At 36.8% G+C, this 16,420-nt stretch overlaps 1 protein-coding gene across 5 annotated transcripts in view; it reads right to left on the reverse strand.

Moving 5' to 3' along the window:
* Positions 1-1,128: 1,128 nt before the first annotated feature.
* LOC133516394 (mucin-2) overlaps positions 1,129-16,420 on the reverse strand; it is a 67,593-nt gene continuing 52,301 nt past the window's right edge. For 4 of the 5 annotated variants that reach the window (XM_061849302.1, XM_061849299.1, XM_061849301.1 and 1 more), the window contains 5 exons: positions 12,497-12,658; positions 11,849-11,961; positions 11,156-11,348; positions 10,134-10,334; positions 7,338-9,099 (listed from right to left, as the gene is read on the reverse strand). In XM_061849302.1, the coding sequence (XP_061705286.1) occupies positions 8,491-9,099; positions 10,134-10,334; positions 11,156-11,348; positions 11,849-11,961; positions 12,497-12,658 (1,278 nt within the window). In that variant the 3' untranslated portion in view covers positions 7,338-8,490. Of the gene's footprint in view, positions 4,360-5,888; positions 5,997-7,337; positions 9,100-10,133; positions 10,335-11,155; positions 11,349-11,848; positions 11,962-12,496; positions 12,659-16,420 lie in introns of those variants that run through there. The other variant, XM_061849304.1, reaches the window with a different exon arrangement.

Below are 16,420 nucleotides of genomic sequence, written 5' to 3' on the forward strand. Positions count from 1 at the left end.
AGAAGGAACATTACGAAATTAATATGAACTGTCTCTTTGGTGCCTACTATTAACTCCTGCTAAGAGCCTTGCATTATTAATAAACAATGGCCTGCGACCGGACCGCTGCTTGTCTCCGATTTAAAAAAGGCGGGGATAAAGAAGTATAAATCAAACTCATTTGTACTTATAAAGTAAATTAAATTAAATATATCTTTTTCAGACCCAGAAGTCCATAAGTATATGGTTAGTAAAATTAACTTAAAACCTATATTATTTACAAAGGTTATGCTATGCCAATCAGACCTACTTGACACTTGACACAGATCAAAATACATCTGACCTGCTCCATCCAAGTATTGACATTAAGTTTCGACCCAAAAACGCTGGAGGCAATTTTTCATACCCTTTAATACATCGTATAGCGCCATCTAGAGTACGATTTGTTAACTAAAGTCTATAGATTTATGAGGTCATTATGAGAAAAATCTCGATAGCGCGATTCAGAATTTTATTACATGGCACAGCACCATCTAGCGTACGATTTCAAAACTTAAACAAAATCCGTAATCTGTTCGTGTCTGGGGTCATAATCCCGAAAAAATCTCGATAGCGGGATTCAGGATTTTTTACTACACGGTACAGCGCCATCTAATGTACAACTAGTAACCTAGAGATAGTCTGTATCCTGGTCGTGCCTAGGTCATCATCCCCCGAAAAATCTCAATAGCGTGATTCAAGAATTTAACTACACGGTACAGCGACAGCTAGTGTTCAATTTGTAAACTAAACAAAATCGCTACGTACCTAGGGTTGTTGTGATGTTGTCCCAAGATTTTAATGGCGCGATTCAGAGTTTACGAGATACAGGTTTTTTTTAATGATAGTTGACTTGTGCCCCCAATAGATACCCTAGTTCAGTATAAATTCATCAGTTCGCTCATTCGTTAGCTTGTGACCCTGAACATCGGTTATGTTAATCTGGCACGCGTGATTAATATTATTTGTCCCAAAATGTTTAATTGCTCGAACAAAACGTATGCATATTGCCAATACTTTGAATGTTTAATATTGAATAGTGTACGCGTTTGCGTGTGTAATTTGGAGTAAGTAATTAATGTAATAATATTTGGTCAAAAAAACAATGACTTTTCTTTTCTTGAACCCTTTATTTCTTACAAACCTTTCTAAACTATATTATGTACAATAGAAACCTTCACACGTGGAGTGTCAAAGAATAAAACATAATTAAATTATAAAATAAAGTCATCCAAATAAAAAACCGGCACGCGGCACATTAGTGAACCATATGAGGAATGAATTTTGAAAACTGCTGTTTCTTAAAAACATGAACTGTATTAAAAACGTTTAGAATTAAGTTTTTCGTTCGCAGATAGCCAAAAAATAATAGTCAGTTTTAAAAAGCCACTCCTCCCTTAGCCTTTACCAGAAATTCTGGCCACCTAAGCGTAGCTTTAATATATATTGAAATGTTACTTGTAGAACAGTTTCTTACTATGCTCGCGGTGCTCAGAATACGCTGGTAGGTTAGGTAACCCCGACCAGTAATATATGATCACGCGCCATGTTGCGGAATTTCACTGGAACTAATTTTCTCATACTAAACTGAACTGTCATCCTATACATGAGAATAACAGCGCCCTCTTGACAATGATCATATATTCCTGGTCGGGCTTTATATCTTAAAGGTAAAACGATTTTAGAGACAATTATGTACATGTTGATATTAATGAGGTAAAGCTGGCTGCATAGAATAATTATAAAAAAAAAGTAAATGCATTAACTTGGCCTGGGTGATTAGGCAACGTGCCAATCGTTAACGCTCCGTAGAGTAGCGTAGTCATCTCTGTCTATCACTGTTGCACTAATATGGAATGGTGTTGCGTAATGGGATATGTAAAACTCTCAGATATTGCGCACTATAACGACAGAGTTAATGTGACACATAAAAAAAAACCTCACGAATTCTAACAGATTAGAGAAAAAACCATACATAGTGCTGTTGCTCTTTGGTAAGAATTTTCTCATGACGATATTTTTACATCAGCACTTTTTTAATAACTCTGTAGATACTATGAAAATATCGATACAGACAAAGTGCCAAAAATACGTATACACTACCTTAATATATGGGCAATAAGTTCGTGTATACATATTTTTCACACTTCGTTCGTATCGATATTTCGAGACGTGACTGTACAACTAATGCAATGTTTGAATGTGCATATTGAATTGTATCACAAGGAAAATTATATACTGCGAATATTGTACAAACAGCAACACTCTTAAGCTCCTAACTGTGCATCTGTGGACCTTATGCCTTTTGTAATAAGGTCCACCGATGTACAATTAACAGTGTGGGTGGTACATAGCATTTCATTGTATGATTTCATGTTTACACATTTTGAAAACAATATGGTGTAACTGTATTTTAAGATAATGAATTACAAACACATGTAATTACTAAAATCGTTAAATACCCAAGATTTTACACGTACGAAGAGTTTATAAATAACTTATTAACATCAAATTATATATCTGTTGTAACCTATCCATGTTTCGTACAATGCTTATTACTTTACTTACTTAATTATGTAAGTAGATCATTTTTTTTTTTTTGAAAAGGAATAATATCTCCAGTGGTCAATGAATAAAAAATAAAATAGCTTTTCTTCGCTGTAAATTTTAAACCCCAAATAAAGCAAAATAACATTATGTTCTTTGAAGAATTATACCTATATTCTGCTACTAAACAAAATCAAAACTAAAATAATAGACATTACAAAGAAAAACATAAAATAAAGTTACTTTTTTATAATTAACGTAATAAAATCGACCATAAATATTGCTTCACTTAAATCACGGTACATTTAGCTTAAATTAGATACACAAGATTACTTAAATTAAAGATGACACCACAAAAAACTTAGACCAAAATTTTAACCTACTTATATACCGTGTTTTTTCTTATTTCCGTTAATTTCAAGGGTGCATTCCTGAGCTTAAATTAAGTTACTTTCTCAAAGACACCGGTATTCTAATTAAGTCTATTTCCAAGTAAATCAGTGTTTTTATCTGGTACCAGCGTGGGCCTGTTTGCATATTGATTATACATTTGCTACTAAACGTAAGTACTATCTCAGACGATCGATGTTCAAAATGACATAGATATGTCACAATTTTCAATTGTTTGGTTCAGTTAAATGTTACACTCATGTTACAACAGCTCTATATGCAACATTAAAATACTTTTTACAATATATATATATTTATAACTATATTTTTAATAACTAACTATGCAATTTAGCTTCCTTAAACGTACTCACCCATACCCCGTTAACGGAATTTAAAAAAAACACGGTGTACTAACAGACTTTAAAATCGTACCAGAGTAAATTAAAGCATGGAATCCAAACACGTGTAGGTACGGTCACGTCTGAAAATATCGATATGAAAAAAGTGCCAAAAATGTGTATACACGACTTTATTGCCCATATATTAAGGTAGAGTATACATATTTTTGGCACATTTTTCGTACCGATATTTTCAGACGTGACTGTACTTTGGTGTTAATAACACCTAAATACTCGTATATAAGGAAAAGATACAAGATTGATATATAGTAAAACAATATATCGCATGAACACTCGTTCACAAACACGCAAACATTAAATTTCTAAATGATTGTAAAGAATTCCAATATAAATCCAAGTGAAATCAAGACATTGTTATCATAATAGTAGGTATGTAATAGAATACTTAACTAACACGATAATCTAAAAGCGTAATGACGTGTTCACACACAAATATTAAAAAAAAGGAACCTTAAAATTATATAAATACTAGAAAATAACTATAATCAAATGTACTCACATGATACGAGCTATTAAAGATGGTAAGCCTGAATATAAGTTTTGTGGATAATGGAAGAATTCTTGAATATTAATCCCAAATACATAACTACAAAATGGTATCGATAACTTTGATTTAAACCTTTGACATAATAAGTGCAGAATCATACAAAATTATTGATAACTTCACTGCACTGTTCAATTAATATTGTATCACTTGTGATACATAATTACCATGGTGGATAGTGCTAGAACTTTTACTACGTAGAAGAATAATAAATGATTCTTAACATGCACATACATTCCATGCACCGTGTATAAAACGATATTAACATGCAAAAAACACGATGTAAAAAAAATATTTGTGACGATTCTGTTTTATATAGTGTTATCAAAAGTTGAGGGATCGTGGCTTGAGGGCAGTTTTCTTGAGGTACTGGTGGGCTAGCTTAGTTAGTTCTAGTTGGTCAAGCGTTTTGCCGCAAGCGAATGTCTTCCACCCGTCGTTCTGGAAAATAACACTCTATTATAGACGCAATAAGCGTAATAAATGAAAACTCGTGAAATAATGGTTATTTTATATCTACTCCGATATAGACGGTGCCATTTCGGTTTTTCGAGTTTGGTCTAACAATCTAAAGTAAATTTTGTGAGAAAAGGCCAGCCTTCCTAATAAAACTTCTAGTGTTATATTTCGTTTTGTTTCAGGAAGAAAGTAAGCGATCTTGACTTGTCTTTTTATTAAAAACACTTTTGAAAAACAAGTCACAACAAATATGTAACAATTATAAACGATTATTTACATTGTTTTGCTTTCATAAGTAATATAATATAAACAAATTAGCAAAAAGCGCTTTTTAATAATTTTCAGTAAAAAAACACGTCAAGATTGTTTACCTTTTTTTGTAATGCTAAAAAAAATTATGTACATTTGTATCAGAATCTATCACACTACACTTACACTTGTGACTAACATATATATTTCCATGGACTTTTCACATGATTGATATTTACTAGTATCTAATCATTAGGTGGACGCAATAGGGCTTTATACTATTGTATGTATAATACTAGAGTCAGACCAAGATAAGTTGGCAGCGATTTTCATACCCCAGACTGTGCAAGTGTTAAGTAAACGTCATAATTTCATAGAAATTTGACAGGGCTATCAAAATCGCTGCCAACTTATCTTGGTTTGACTCTATGGGTGTAAACATTTAAAGTGGTCGTCAATAGAACTTGCAAATTATGTAAACAAATATGACACATTTTGTTAGCATTTGACGTATAACCTAAAAGTTTTACGATAGTTGTTTTCATTGAAATATTAATAATTAACGTATATTTTAACTAGTAATAAATAAAAGATATAAATAAAAGATTTACGTATATAGACTGTTGATAAAATCGTAGTTGTCCACAAAAAGTTCGTGATCACGAAGAAATGAAGGTAAATTGGTTTGTTTACATTATTTGCAAGTTCTATTGACGTCCACTTTAGACTGTCCAACGCGTCCAATATTGACAAGTATGAAATTATTGATAAAATCAAAGGTTTTTTATCCCTTAAATTATATTCATCTTTCGAGTAAATCGTTGGAATCTTAACACATTCACTGCCAAGAACACGTATGTGTGTTTATTTTATTAGACACGGAGCACCCGGCACCGAAAGTGTAGCGTGTAGTACAAACCATAGACCTGAGGCCCTATTCGAAGAATGAAATATGGAAAAGATAAGATAACGATAAGTTCTGGTTTATATAAGTTCTCAATTAGATATCGTTTGTACGTCGTATAATTGGAGAAACAGTACGATTCGGGCAACCAATGACTTTGACGTTAGAAATATCGTAAATAGATCTTATTGATCTCACAGCAGAATCGAAATAAACGTCAATTTTGACATATCGTTGAGCTATCGATCTTTTCAATCTCCTTCCAAGATCTTAAGCATCTCTTAATCATTTTACGAATCGGGCCCCTAGCGTCGTAAGATTTTTATCTCCTTATTACACGTAATTGATCGATACTAACCAGTATGAACTCGACGGGCTCCTCCTTGACCTCCGGCTCCTTCTCGAACTTGATGGAGCGCACGGCGGACTTCTTCACCACGACCGGCTCGCCGGACATGCGGCGCACCTATAATACGAGCTCTATGCAATCTCTGCCTTCTTATCGACCAATCTGTTTTATAAACTATAATGCCCCTCGAATATCTTATCTAATTCTTGTGGAGAATTATGGTACAGATGAAAGCTCTAACAGTTGGTGATATCCCAGTTTTTTATTTATTGTTTCCTATTTCATAATTGCACAAGTGATTTTGGGTTGCTAACTACTGTAATTTTTTTCTCTGTTGTTACCACTAGAGACAAGTCAGAAAAAATCCCAGTTACTACTTGGTTTAAGTGCAAGTATTATTTTAAACGTCATAATTTCATAGATGTTTGACGTTTAAAATAACACTTGCACAATCTGTGCTATCAAAAGCTGCCGAGTTAGCTTGGTCTGACTGTATGTGCTCGGATCGCGCGGAACAAGAAATTACCGAGTTCAACATGTTTTATCGTCAAGGGCATTGATAGATGGCGCTGTACGCCGCGATACGTTTAGTTTAGTGGTAACCTAGGTGCCGCAAAACATACTGCACATTTGAGGCCACGGTATTCCTTACTTCGCGCATCTTACTTTTCCTTCATTTATGCCCAATAATATAGAAATTGCCTATAAACATTGTCCCGCAAGAAGTGAAAAGGCAGCTTTTATCTGTTTTCTTTAGTGTGTATGTCTTTAGGTATTTGGAATACTGATGGAAACTACGAAGGTATACGTATGTAGTGCATACTCGAACTATGGAGTGCGGAATTAAAAGGAGTGAAATCTCTTATGGTAGAACTGTTGCAAGTGTCCAGCTATCAGCTATAAATAATAGTTCCAAATCTCTCCAGAGTAGCGCTAGAGTAGCTAAGAACCTAGTTTTCAAGTGTTCTAGGTATTGTAGCACCACCTATTTAAGATTTCTTGATGACACTTTTTGGTACATGGAGATTTCGTTCCTTACCTCCATCTTCCATAACTCGAACAATTTGCAGCGAATAAAGTCAGTATCCATCACAACACGCGAAATTCTCTTCAATGTATAATGGAGTAGGTAATATCAGATTTGAAACGCAGCAATCGTCAGTTTCTAAACTTGTTTACCTTAGTTATTCAATTTAGGCGATATATTTTGTGACGAGTAATTGCGTTTCTACCAACCTAATATTAACCCTATTCAAGTATAGTAGATGGAATTCATTCCATGCACTTTTGCAGCTGGGTGTGCAAGCACGGTGTGGCCTCGAAATAAAAGGTTCCATTTAAAAAATATAATGATTTTAATTATTCGTTTTTTATCTCTTTTCATATAATTTTATTTAACTGAAGAAGGAGCCTTTGGTTTCAAGGTCATGAGAGGTATTTTAAAAATAAATCAACAGATTAATGTTCCAAAATACATTTATTGAAATAAAAAATGACATTGGATCTCTTTGGACAGTGGAGTGGAAATACAATTTACAATATTGACAGTGACATTAAACTACCAAGAAAAAAAATACGCAAATTAATACAAAATGTTGCCATAATACAGAGGCGCTACGACTATAAAATAAATTAAAACATTTTAAAGAATATAAATAGTAACAAAAAAAAAACAATTTAACAAGATAAATAAGTTTTTTATAAATAAAAAAAAACAACACTGGTCTGTCAATATTGTGGTGAGGTGAGGTGTGGGCAAGGAACGGGTATACGGGGTAATGTCATTTGTTTATTTCAAATAAAGTACTCGTTAAGTATAGCTGCCGATTTATATTTAAAATTGTTATAGTTTTAACAAAAGATGACAGAAATAAATAGTTTACACAATTCCACAACCAACGCGTCAGTGAGACGATTTTAGTCGAAATATTAGATAAATTAATAGAAAAACGTTAATTAATATTTGTACGCAAAATTACAAAGCAAAATGCTATTAACAAATTCTAAATAAATAAATACAGGACAGGATAGGGACGCCTACAGGGATATGTTAGTACATATTTCTATCGTTTTTAACTCGCGAGTTTTTGAACTTTTTACTTTTAGTTATTAAAAAAGATTTTTATAGCTATTTTTTGCAAGTATTTTGAATACTGCGATAACAGCCCATTCATTTGTAGTCCCGAAAATCCATTTTATACAAAAAAAAAACAAAGCATTTTAAACTTATCTTAATACTTGAAATTCTTAACCGAAAATAACACTAAAATAATTTGGTGCATGGTAAACTTGAGGTATATTTTTCGTTAATATTACATCACTTTATAATTAATTTTTACAACTAAAGTTTTACCAATATATTAAATTCACAACGATTCATCTGATGAAGTTTTCATCTTTGGTTCCTACGTTCTAATCTCGTTTAACGTTGTTTGGTGCTCTTACAACTAATAAAACCCTAAAACGTACTTAAAATCGACATAATTTAAACTTTTGAATTACGTTAGCTACGCAGTCCATAAAAATAATTAATACGTGCATTTATCTTAAATATAAATTCATTTAAAACGTAAATCCGTTAATTGGAATTAATAAAAATCTTACCGCGAATTTACATGTCGGAGAACACATAATAATCACTAGAAAACATTTCATCAGTTTGACCCGAATCCTTGTTCTCCATTTGCCACCATTGATTTTCTTTTTGCGTATAATCGGCGCTCCTACTCATTATTTTATTGGTTAAAATTTCATCTATCCTCGACGTCGACGGTTTCTGATTGGTTACCTTATAAATATGGTCCGCTAGAGCATTGGCTAGTATCTCTTTGGGAGCTATCAGATTCGAATTATTCTCACATGATAAATCATTTCCCGAAGTGATAGTTCTTAACCTATCTGCGTTTAACCTCGCGAAGGTTCTAGGGGATTCTATATTAGTTATGTTTCTAAAGACGGTAGGGTTACTATGTTCAGTAGTTACGTAGTAGTACATGTTAGGGTCTAGGTCGTCAGGTAAGGGATTAGTAGGGACATAGGACCTGTGTTGTACCTTTGTTTTTTCGACCGTTTCTATTTCAAGCTCCTCGTATTTGAGGGTTTCGGGGGTGTTTTCGGCGCTCATCAGGCTGTGCAGGCTGGTGGATTCTTCGGCGAGCGAGTTCTTGACGATGGAGGGTGGCGAGAACATCACTGAACTGTCACCGGCTAGGGTTTTGCTCTGAAACAAAATTACAATGCTCAAAACAAGTTTTTTAGGGCTGGGAAAGAAGACGTTTTATAATAATTATTTAAGTCTGGAAGAGAACTAAGATAAGACACACAAAGAAGCATGTCAAATAAAATCGGTTTCACAAAGTGTTGCTTGTGTACGCATTCCAGTAAATATGGTTTTACTAATATCTTACGAATGCAAGTGACGTAGTCGGGGATCAAGTGACAATCGGAAACAGAAATGTCTTTCATGTCTTTCATTTCATTTCAGATTTTCATTGGATAGTATGTTGATATCGGGATCGAATCCAGTACTTAATCTATAGGTCTACGACTTATTTAAGGCGATTGGTAAAAAAGTCAAGCATTGAACTAGTTGATGGTAGCTCAATTTTGTAGTTTAGTTTAGTAGTAGTACATTGTTAGTTATTTATTCAAACTGTATTAACATATCAGTTTCATGCATCCAAGCCGTCGAAAGTCCGTAATTGACCATAATAATTTCTTAGCAACCGCCTCAGTTAAACGATAAACATATTACGTCATTGTTATACGGTTTCTATCAAAACTGTGTAACAATGTAGCTACTAGTAGTATTGACTGACACTATTAGTAGTGTCCGACCGAAACCGGGTTCTTTGCCGAAACCGAAATTTCGGTTGGACACTAGAGCTTGTTCCCACTTGTCGGTTGTCGGGCCCGGATTTTAATCGGATGTCCCAGTGGCGGGCAAAAAGATGTCGGGCAAGTGTGAATAGCTTCATAGAAAGTGTTCTGCCACTGGGACATCCGATGAACCCTTTACTTCCAGTATAGTTATCAACAGAGTTAAAAATTATAACTGCCATATAGGGCTGCGTATGCGGTAAAGGGTAAAAATCCGGGCCTGACATCCGACAAGTGGTAGGATGACGAGTACCCGCTGGACTGACTGGCGTGTCGACGACGCGCCTTCTTGTGCGGCGCTACACCCGCGCTGGCGGTCGCCGCCCCCGGCTGGTGCTCCTCGCCCTGCTCGGTCGGTACTGTGGCGACACTCACCGGCGTCTCGACGATGAAGGCGACGTCGGGCACGCGCGCGGCGCTGGGCGTGGAGGTGGCGGCGCCCCAGGCGTGCGCCAGCGCCTTGCGCGCCTTCTTGTGCGGCGCTACACCCGCGCTGGCGGTCGCCGCCCCCGGCTGGTTCTCCTTGCCCTGCTCGGATGCGCGCCGCTTCAGGCTGCCTATGCCAGAGTCGTGAGCCTGCGAAACGGACGGGACGTTTAGTCCTTATGTCTGCCACGAACGTGCAAGCTCCCTGACCGCCATGCATTTGTGGCGGCGACATCGAACATGCACACGCTCCTGACGTTCCGGGCGTGCGTTCCCGACCCTCGGGTTAGAGTGGCATTAGCGTCCAGCACGCGATTGTTGATGATATAAACGCGATGCACGTCGATCGTTTTTTTTTTTCTGCAGGCACCTACAGTGCAGGATTTTAAAACCAAAATAGACCACCCAAATATTAAACCGTAGCATAGCCTAGTGTGGTAGTCATAGGTTAAGAAAAAATTGTACACTTTTTGGTAAATAAACTAAGCTTAACGGTTTATTTAAAAAATTAAACCGTTAAATAGCTGTGTTAAAAGTGCCTTATTAGCCGGGTCCACACTGAGCGAGCAAACGCGCGAGGCAATTTCCTCACGCACAATACGGCCAGTGTAGACGTGCCTGGGCCGAGGCGGCGCACTCTGCTATTGGATCGCAGATATATTTCATCGCCAGTCTATATAAACTGCTTTCACAGTTGAGCCACCGTCCTCTAATTGCCTTAAATTGTCCTCACACACGAATACACAGATCCCATCCAGCCGTCCAGCTGTTAAAATTAACTAGGTACTGAAAAAAAGAGTAGCAAAAGATACCAGTTCCAGTTATCTCAAACACTCGCGAATGTTGTTTTTAATGGTCTAAGAGAACTAAATGTCTAAACCCAAAAAAAATGTTTGGTAGCTCAAAGAGCCGCAAGCGAGCTTTAACTTGCCCTTAAGATTAGGAAAAAAATAATAATCATATATGTATACCTGAACAGCCGTCCCGTCTTGATCAGCCGTGGACGACAGCATGGAGTCGTTGAGCTGCACCGTGCTGTCGGACTCCTCCCGTTCGATGATCTCAGTGATGTCCTTCACGAGAAGACCCGGACTCGACGGCTCATAGTTAATTCCAGATTTCTTGCCAATCTCCGCCATTGCAATTTTGAAAGGGGTTGGAGTTCTGAAAATTAATAAAGTAGTATTGTTAACTACTAGTTCAGAATAACGGGAGTCTTAATCAATTAATAGGATCTTTTTTATTTATCCAATATTTTCAAACGATTGGTGATACTGATAACATGTCATACGTCAAAACCCCGTTGCATGGAACTTTAAATAGTTATAGCTACTTTTATATGTTTTATTTAGTTTCACCTGTCGCAGTGTCTCTAAACAAGTCTTGCGAGTTAATTTCACCCACTTTCCGGTTTCCGATAAAGCAAAAGCATACCTTCGCAACTTCAGTGACAAAGTAATGTTATGGTTCCATTAAGCGGATCTGATAATAAAAGGTGGCACGCTCTTTGAGACCCGTTTGAAGAAATTACTGTAAAAAATATTAAAAAGTTTGGGTCGACTAGACCCCATTGGTGCGTTGCGTTTCGTTTGCGTTGTCGCAGCGTCGCGAAAGTCCCCCTCTAAAGGGCCCCTCTCTAAAGCGACATCGGTCTTGGAACTCACTTGGGCGTGTTACTCTTGTGCTTGCTGTGGCTGTTGACGGGCGTGAGGTGGGGGCTGCAGCCCAGCGCGGGCGTGGGCGTGTGCAGCAAGGGACTCGCCAGCGGACCCCAATCCTGAAATATAGTACTACTCATTACGACCAATTCTATTCCCAAGAGAATAAAGAGTCATTGGTAAAGGCCTTTAACAATAAAAAGTTACCCCCTTATTCATGAACGTGTACTAAAGTTACGATGCCGCTAATCATCGTTTGTCCCTTTCCGACGTATTGGTATGATGGAAAGGGACAAACGATGATTAGCGGCATCGTAACTTTAGTACACGTTTATGAATAAGGGGGTTCGTATTTAACTCTTAAATGTTTGCAAAAATATTGTAAAAATAAGGTCCGGGAGACTTATAATAAAAACGACGCAGTCGTGAATTCGTCATTCTTCATCATACTGGTAAAGTGTAACTGAAGAAACTTGACAATGATATATTTAGTAAGTGCCACGTTATATGTATTATGTAAGCATCAATCGAGAATCAGTGCTTCGATCTGGGGCGCATTTTAAAATTTGGCGCCACGGGCCAGTAAGTTTCGCCACCCCAGAAGTCAAGGAAAAAAGTCGATTTATATGTGTATATCTATATGTTGCTTCTCACCTTAGTATGCAGTTGCTGCGAGAGCGAGGAAGGCGTGGCCTCGAACGGAGGGAACGAGAGCGCGGCGGGCGAGTTCAGGAACTGAGACGGACTGAACGGCAGCGCCTTGATGGGCGTCGCGCCGGTCGTCTCCATCGCTTTGTTTATGGTCTCGGACCACGCCTGGAATGTTAAAACTTCATACATCAGAGCTGCAAAAAATAAATGGCTCTTACACAGATTTAGCTTCCAATTTGTCTTTTCCTTAAGCAATAGTTAAGAACATTAGTATTACAAATGTCCAATATTTGGGTACAGTACGAACTTACGTTGGGGACAGTCTTGAACGATATCAGATACGAGCAGAAATTAGATTCCCAGTATCGTAAAGCCTTGGGAAAAGATGATATTATTTTTTTCTGCGTGTGACACGCAAATAAACAGAGAATTCGTAGTTCTCAATATAACATCATATACAATCAGGGCCCTTATTCGACATGCTAAAAGTGACGTTTCGTGTTGATTTCCATTTGATGTGAGAAATATTGTGACTTGTCGAATTGCTATTATCACCACCTGTCAGTGAACAATATCCACACTAGAGGCGGGGCGTTGTACCGGAATAGTTTTTGGAACAGGTTATTTGTAATAGACTACTTTTAGCTTATCGAGTATTTAAAAGTACGGACTTTGATTTCTGAAATAAAACAAATATGAAACTTTTATCACCTCGTACCTCCATTCATACCGTTACTTTAGGTAAAATAAAATTTTGTTAACAGATGGTCGTCTGGGTGTCTGTTGTATCTAAAAATAATGTAATAATATATAACAAAAATATGACAATAGATTCATAGCCTTCACTCAAAACGTCACCATATTTCCGACTCTTACCGAAATAATAAGTCGATATTTGTATAAATAATCCTTATTTGTAAGACGCCTAAGCACGGCAAATACGTAAACTGCCTATTGGGGGTCATACTCGTAAAACTGGTATTTTAGACGTACTTTTGGTACGAGTAACAGAGACGTACTTTTGGTACGCAGTCCCAGCTCTAGTCAGGATTCTAGTTGTCAAATATAAGCGTGTCGAATACGTATTAGTTAACTGTCAAATGAAATTAGATCAACGGTAGACTTTTTTGTCGATGGGTATGGCTGCCATGTTTGGATTTATGACATTTAAAAGGGGATCCTAAGGCAGAGAGTAGTTTTACCTGTACGATTTTGATTCTTCTACTGGACGCAAGATGGAGTTAGCTGCCAAATTCCGATCAGGCTGACGCAACTAGGAAGAAAAAAGTTTTGTATGGAATTTGTTTCGCAAATCATTGCCAACGAAGAAAAAGACAACGTCAGTGCTATTTATTCTGTCAAGTTTACATCAAGTCTACTGTCAGCCTAATTGCTTTGTTTGTTTTGAAGGCTTCAATGTTTTGTTCGGGTATTTCGTGTAATTTCTTTATTATTTAGTGCAAAAATCGAAAATAGTCAACCGTGATCAGAGTAAAGAGCGAGTTTGTTACAATGCCAGCGAGAAAACGATTTACTAAGTGTGAAATATGTGGCAAGCGAGCCACTCGAGAAAATCACGAAAAAAGGGATTTTATGGCGAAATTTCCCTTGGATGAAGACTGGTAAGTATTGCTTTAGATACTTTTGACCTTATTTTGGGTCAGCAGGCTATAAACACATCGAAAATTAGATATTTTACATTATTTTTCGTTGTGAACTAGGGATGTACTATAAGTATCGATAACTGTAGTTTTATTTGTATATCAGTGTAAATAATTAAATTAAATATGTGAAATTTCCTTAGAACTAGCATGCAATATGACCATAATTAATTCGTCGAAGATTAATAATGCATAAATTATCTATTACTTATGCATTAATGGTCGTTAGTTAACATATTTTTTTTATCTTTATTCTAAAATGTAAGAAAATTAATCTCTGTTTTTATGATAAATAAAGAAATATTATAGGACATTATTACACAAACTGACTTAGTACTAAAGTATGAATGGCATGTGTTGTGGGTACTTAGACAACAATATATATATATATACCCACAACACATGCCATTCATACTTTAGTACTAAGTCAGTTTGTGTAATAATGTATATATTTATAAATACATAGGAAATACCCATGTCTCAGGAACAAATATTCATGCTCATCACACTAATAAATGCCCGTTCCAGGATTTGAACCTGGGACCATCGGCTTCATAGGCAGGGTCGCTGCCAACAAGGCCAGACCCGTTCTCATGATTAACAGACATATAAATACATAAAAAGTTAAAGCATTGATAAAGGGTTGTTGATAACTGGATGCCGAAAAACATGATTTATAGATGCATATTAGCGCGAAATAATCAGTTGATCATCTCATTAGCAAACACATGGAATATAAACTGTAGATAAAGTCATGTTTTTCCAAGGCTGTATGTTTTCAGATGCAGGCAGTGGGCCAAATTTGTTGGGAACGAAGACCTGATACATCTTCCCATAGAAAAGTTACATTTATTCAAACATGTATGTGCACATAATTATGAAAATCAAGCATTTAATAAAATAAAAAAATACGACTTAAAAACTGTATTAAAATAATTCGGCTCCACATTAAGCCCGACCAGATAGTAGTCCAATTAAGAACTATCCACTATATAACATACAACTTAAATGTGGACTCGATGCTAACCTGATTTCGAGTACAAAGTTTGTAGACAGGAGCCTATGTTTCAACCCTCCCCATTTTATCGATATCGATAAGAATCGTAAGCGTGTAGCGTACTACACTATTTAAATCGCTTATGTTGGTACTATGGTTCTTTGACAGTTCTTTGTCGTACATTTTGGTAATGATTTGCGAAACAAACTGATTCCACTCGCTAGTATGAAAGTCCCGTCTCTTAAAACGTAGTGATTATATGCTCTTTGACAATGACATGCAGTTGCGTCGATGTAGATCTATCATAAAACGTACATGTGACGCATGTGACAATTGTCCAGGATGAAAGAACTATCTTGACAATTAACATAAAGCAATACAATACCACAAAATGTCAACAAGAAAACAGATTTATTATAAAAATACAAATTATATACAAAGCTTCATTTTAAAACCAATGGTCGTGGGTTCTAACCCCGGCTCTTAACAATGTGCATCTTGTAACATGTACCGATTGCTTTTCAGTAAAGTAAAATATATTATCATGAGGAAGATGAAGTAGCCCCAATAAGGTATATTTTCCCCTCTGGGTTAGAAGGTCAGATAGTAGTGAGACAGGGAGTTAACAAGCATTTATTGTGTTGTTAGGCTAGTTCTTTTTTTCAAAATTTGAAAACGAACGCAACAGCATGCTCAAAGCCCCCTGTGAGTCAGAATCTGTTCAATTCAGGCTTAAGACGAAACAGGAGCTGAGCCCGTACACAAATTTGAGATTTTTAGGTAAAAGGTAAAAAATATCGCCGTCGCGCTGACGAGTGTGGCACCCCGTACCTAGCTAGAGACTATCCCTTGTGTGTGTACCAACAAACCAAATTTTAGACAAATATGATACCTCTTCTTCTTCTTTGTCGTTGTACTCTTTGCAGAGCGTCGTGGTCAACTGCTGATATCAGGCGCAGATGTTGCTTGCCATACGATTTCTCGCCATTTTTCGCGGTTGGGGGCCATTCTGGCAAATGCGTTCAGGGGACCCTTCATGGCAGATTTGATTTGGTCAGTCCATCGCATAGGTGGCCTTTTGCGCGGTCTTTTTCCGTTTGCTCTACCCTGCACCACTAGACGCTCTATGGAGTCGTTGTTCCTCCTCGAGACGTGACCGAAAAAACTGAGTATGCGGGTCTTTACGAGAGTCGAAAGGCGCTGCTTGATACGGAGTTCTTTAAGGATGGAGACATTAGTCCGAAACTCGGTCCAGGATATCCCCAGCAT

This window comes from Cydia pomonella, chromosome 3, assembly GCF_033807575.1.
Source record: "Cydia pomonella isolate Wapato2018A chromosome 3, ilCydPomo1, whole genome shotgun sequence".
In the NCBI taxonomy this organism is placed as follows: domain Eukaryota; kingdom Metazoa; phylum Arthropoda; class Insecta; order Lepidoptera; family Tortricidae; genus Cydia; species Cydia pomonella.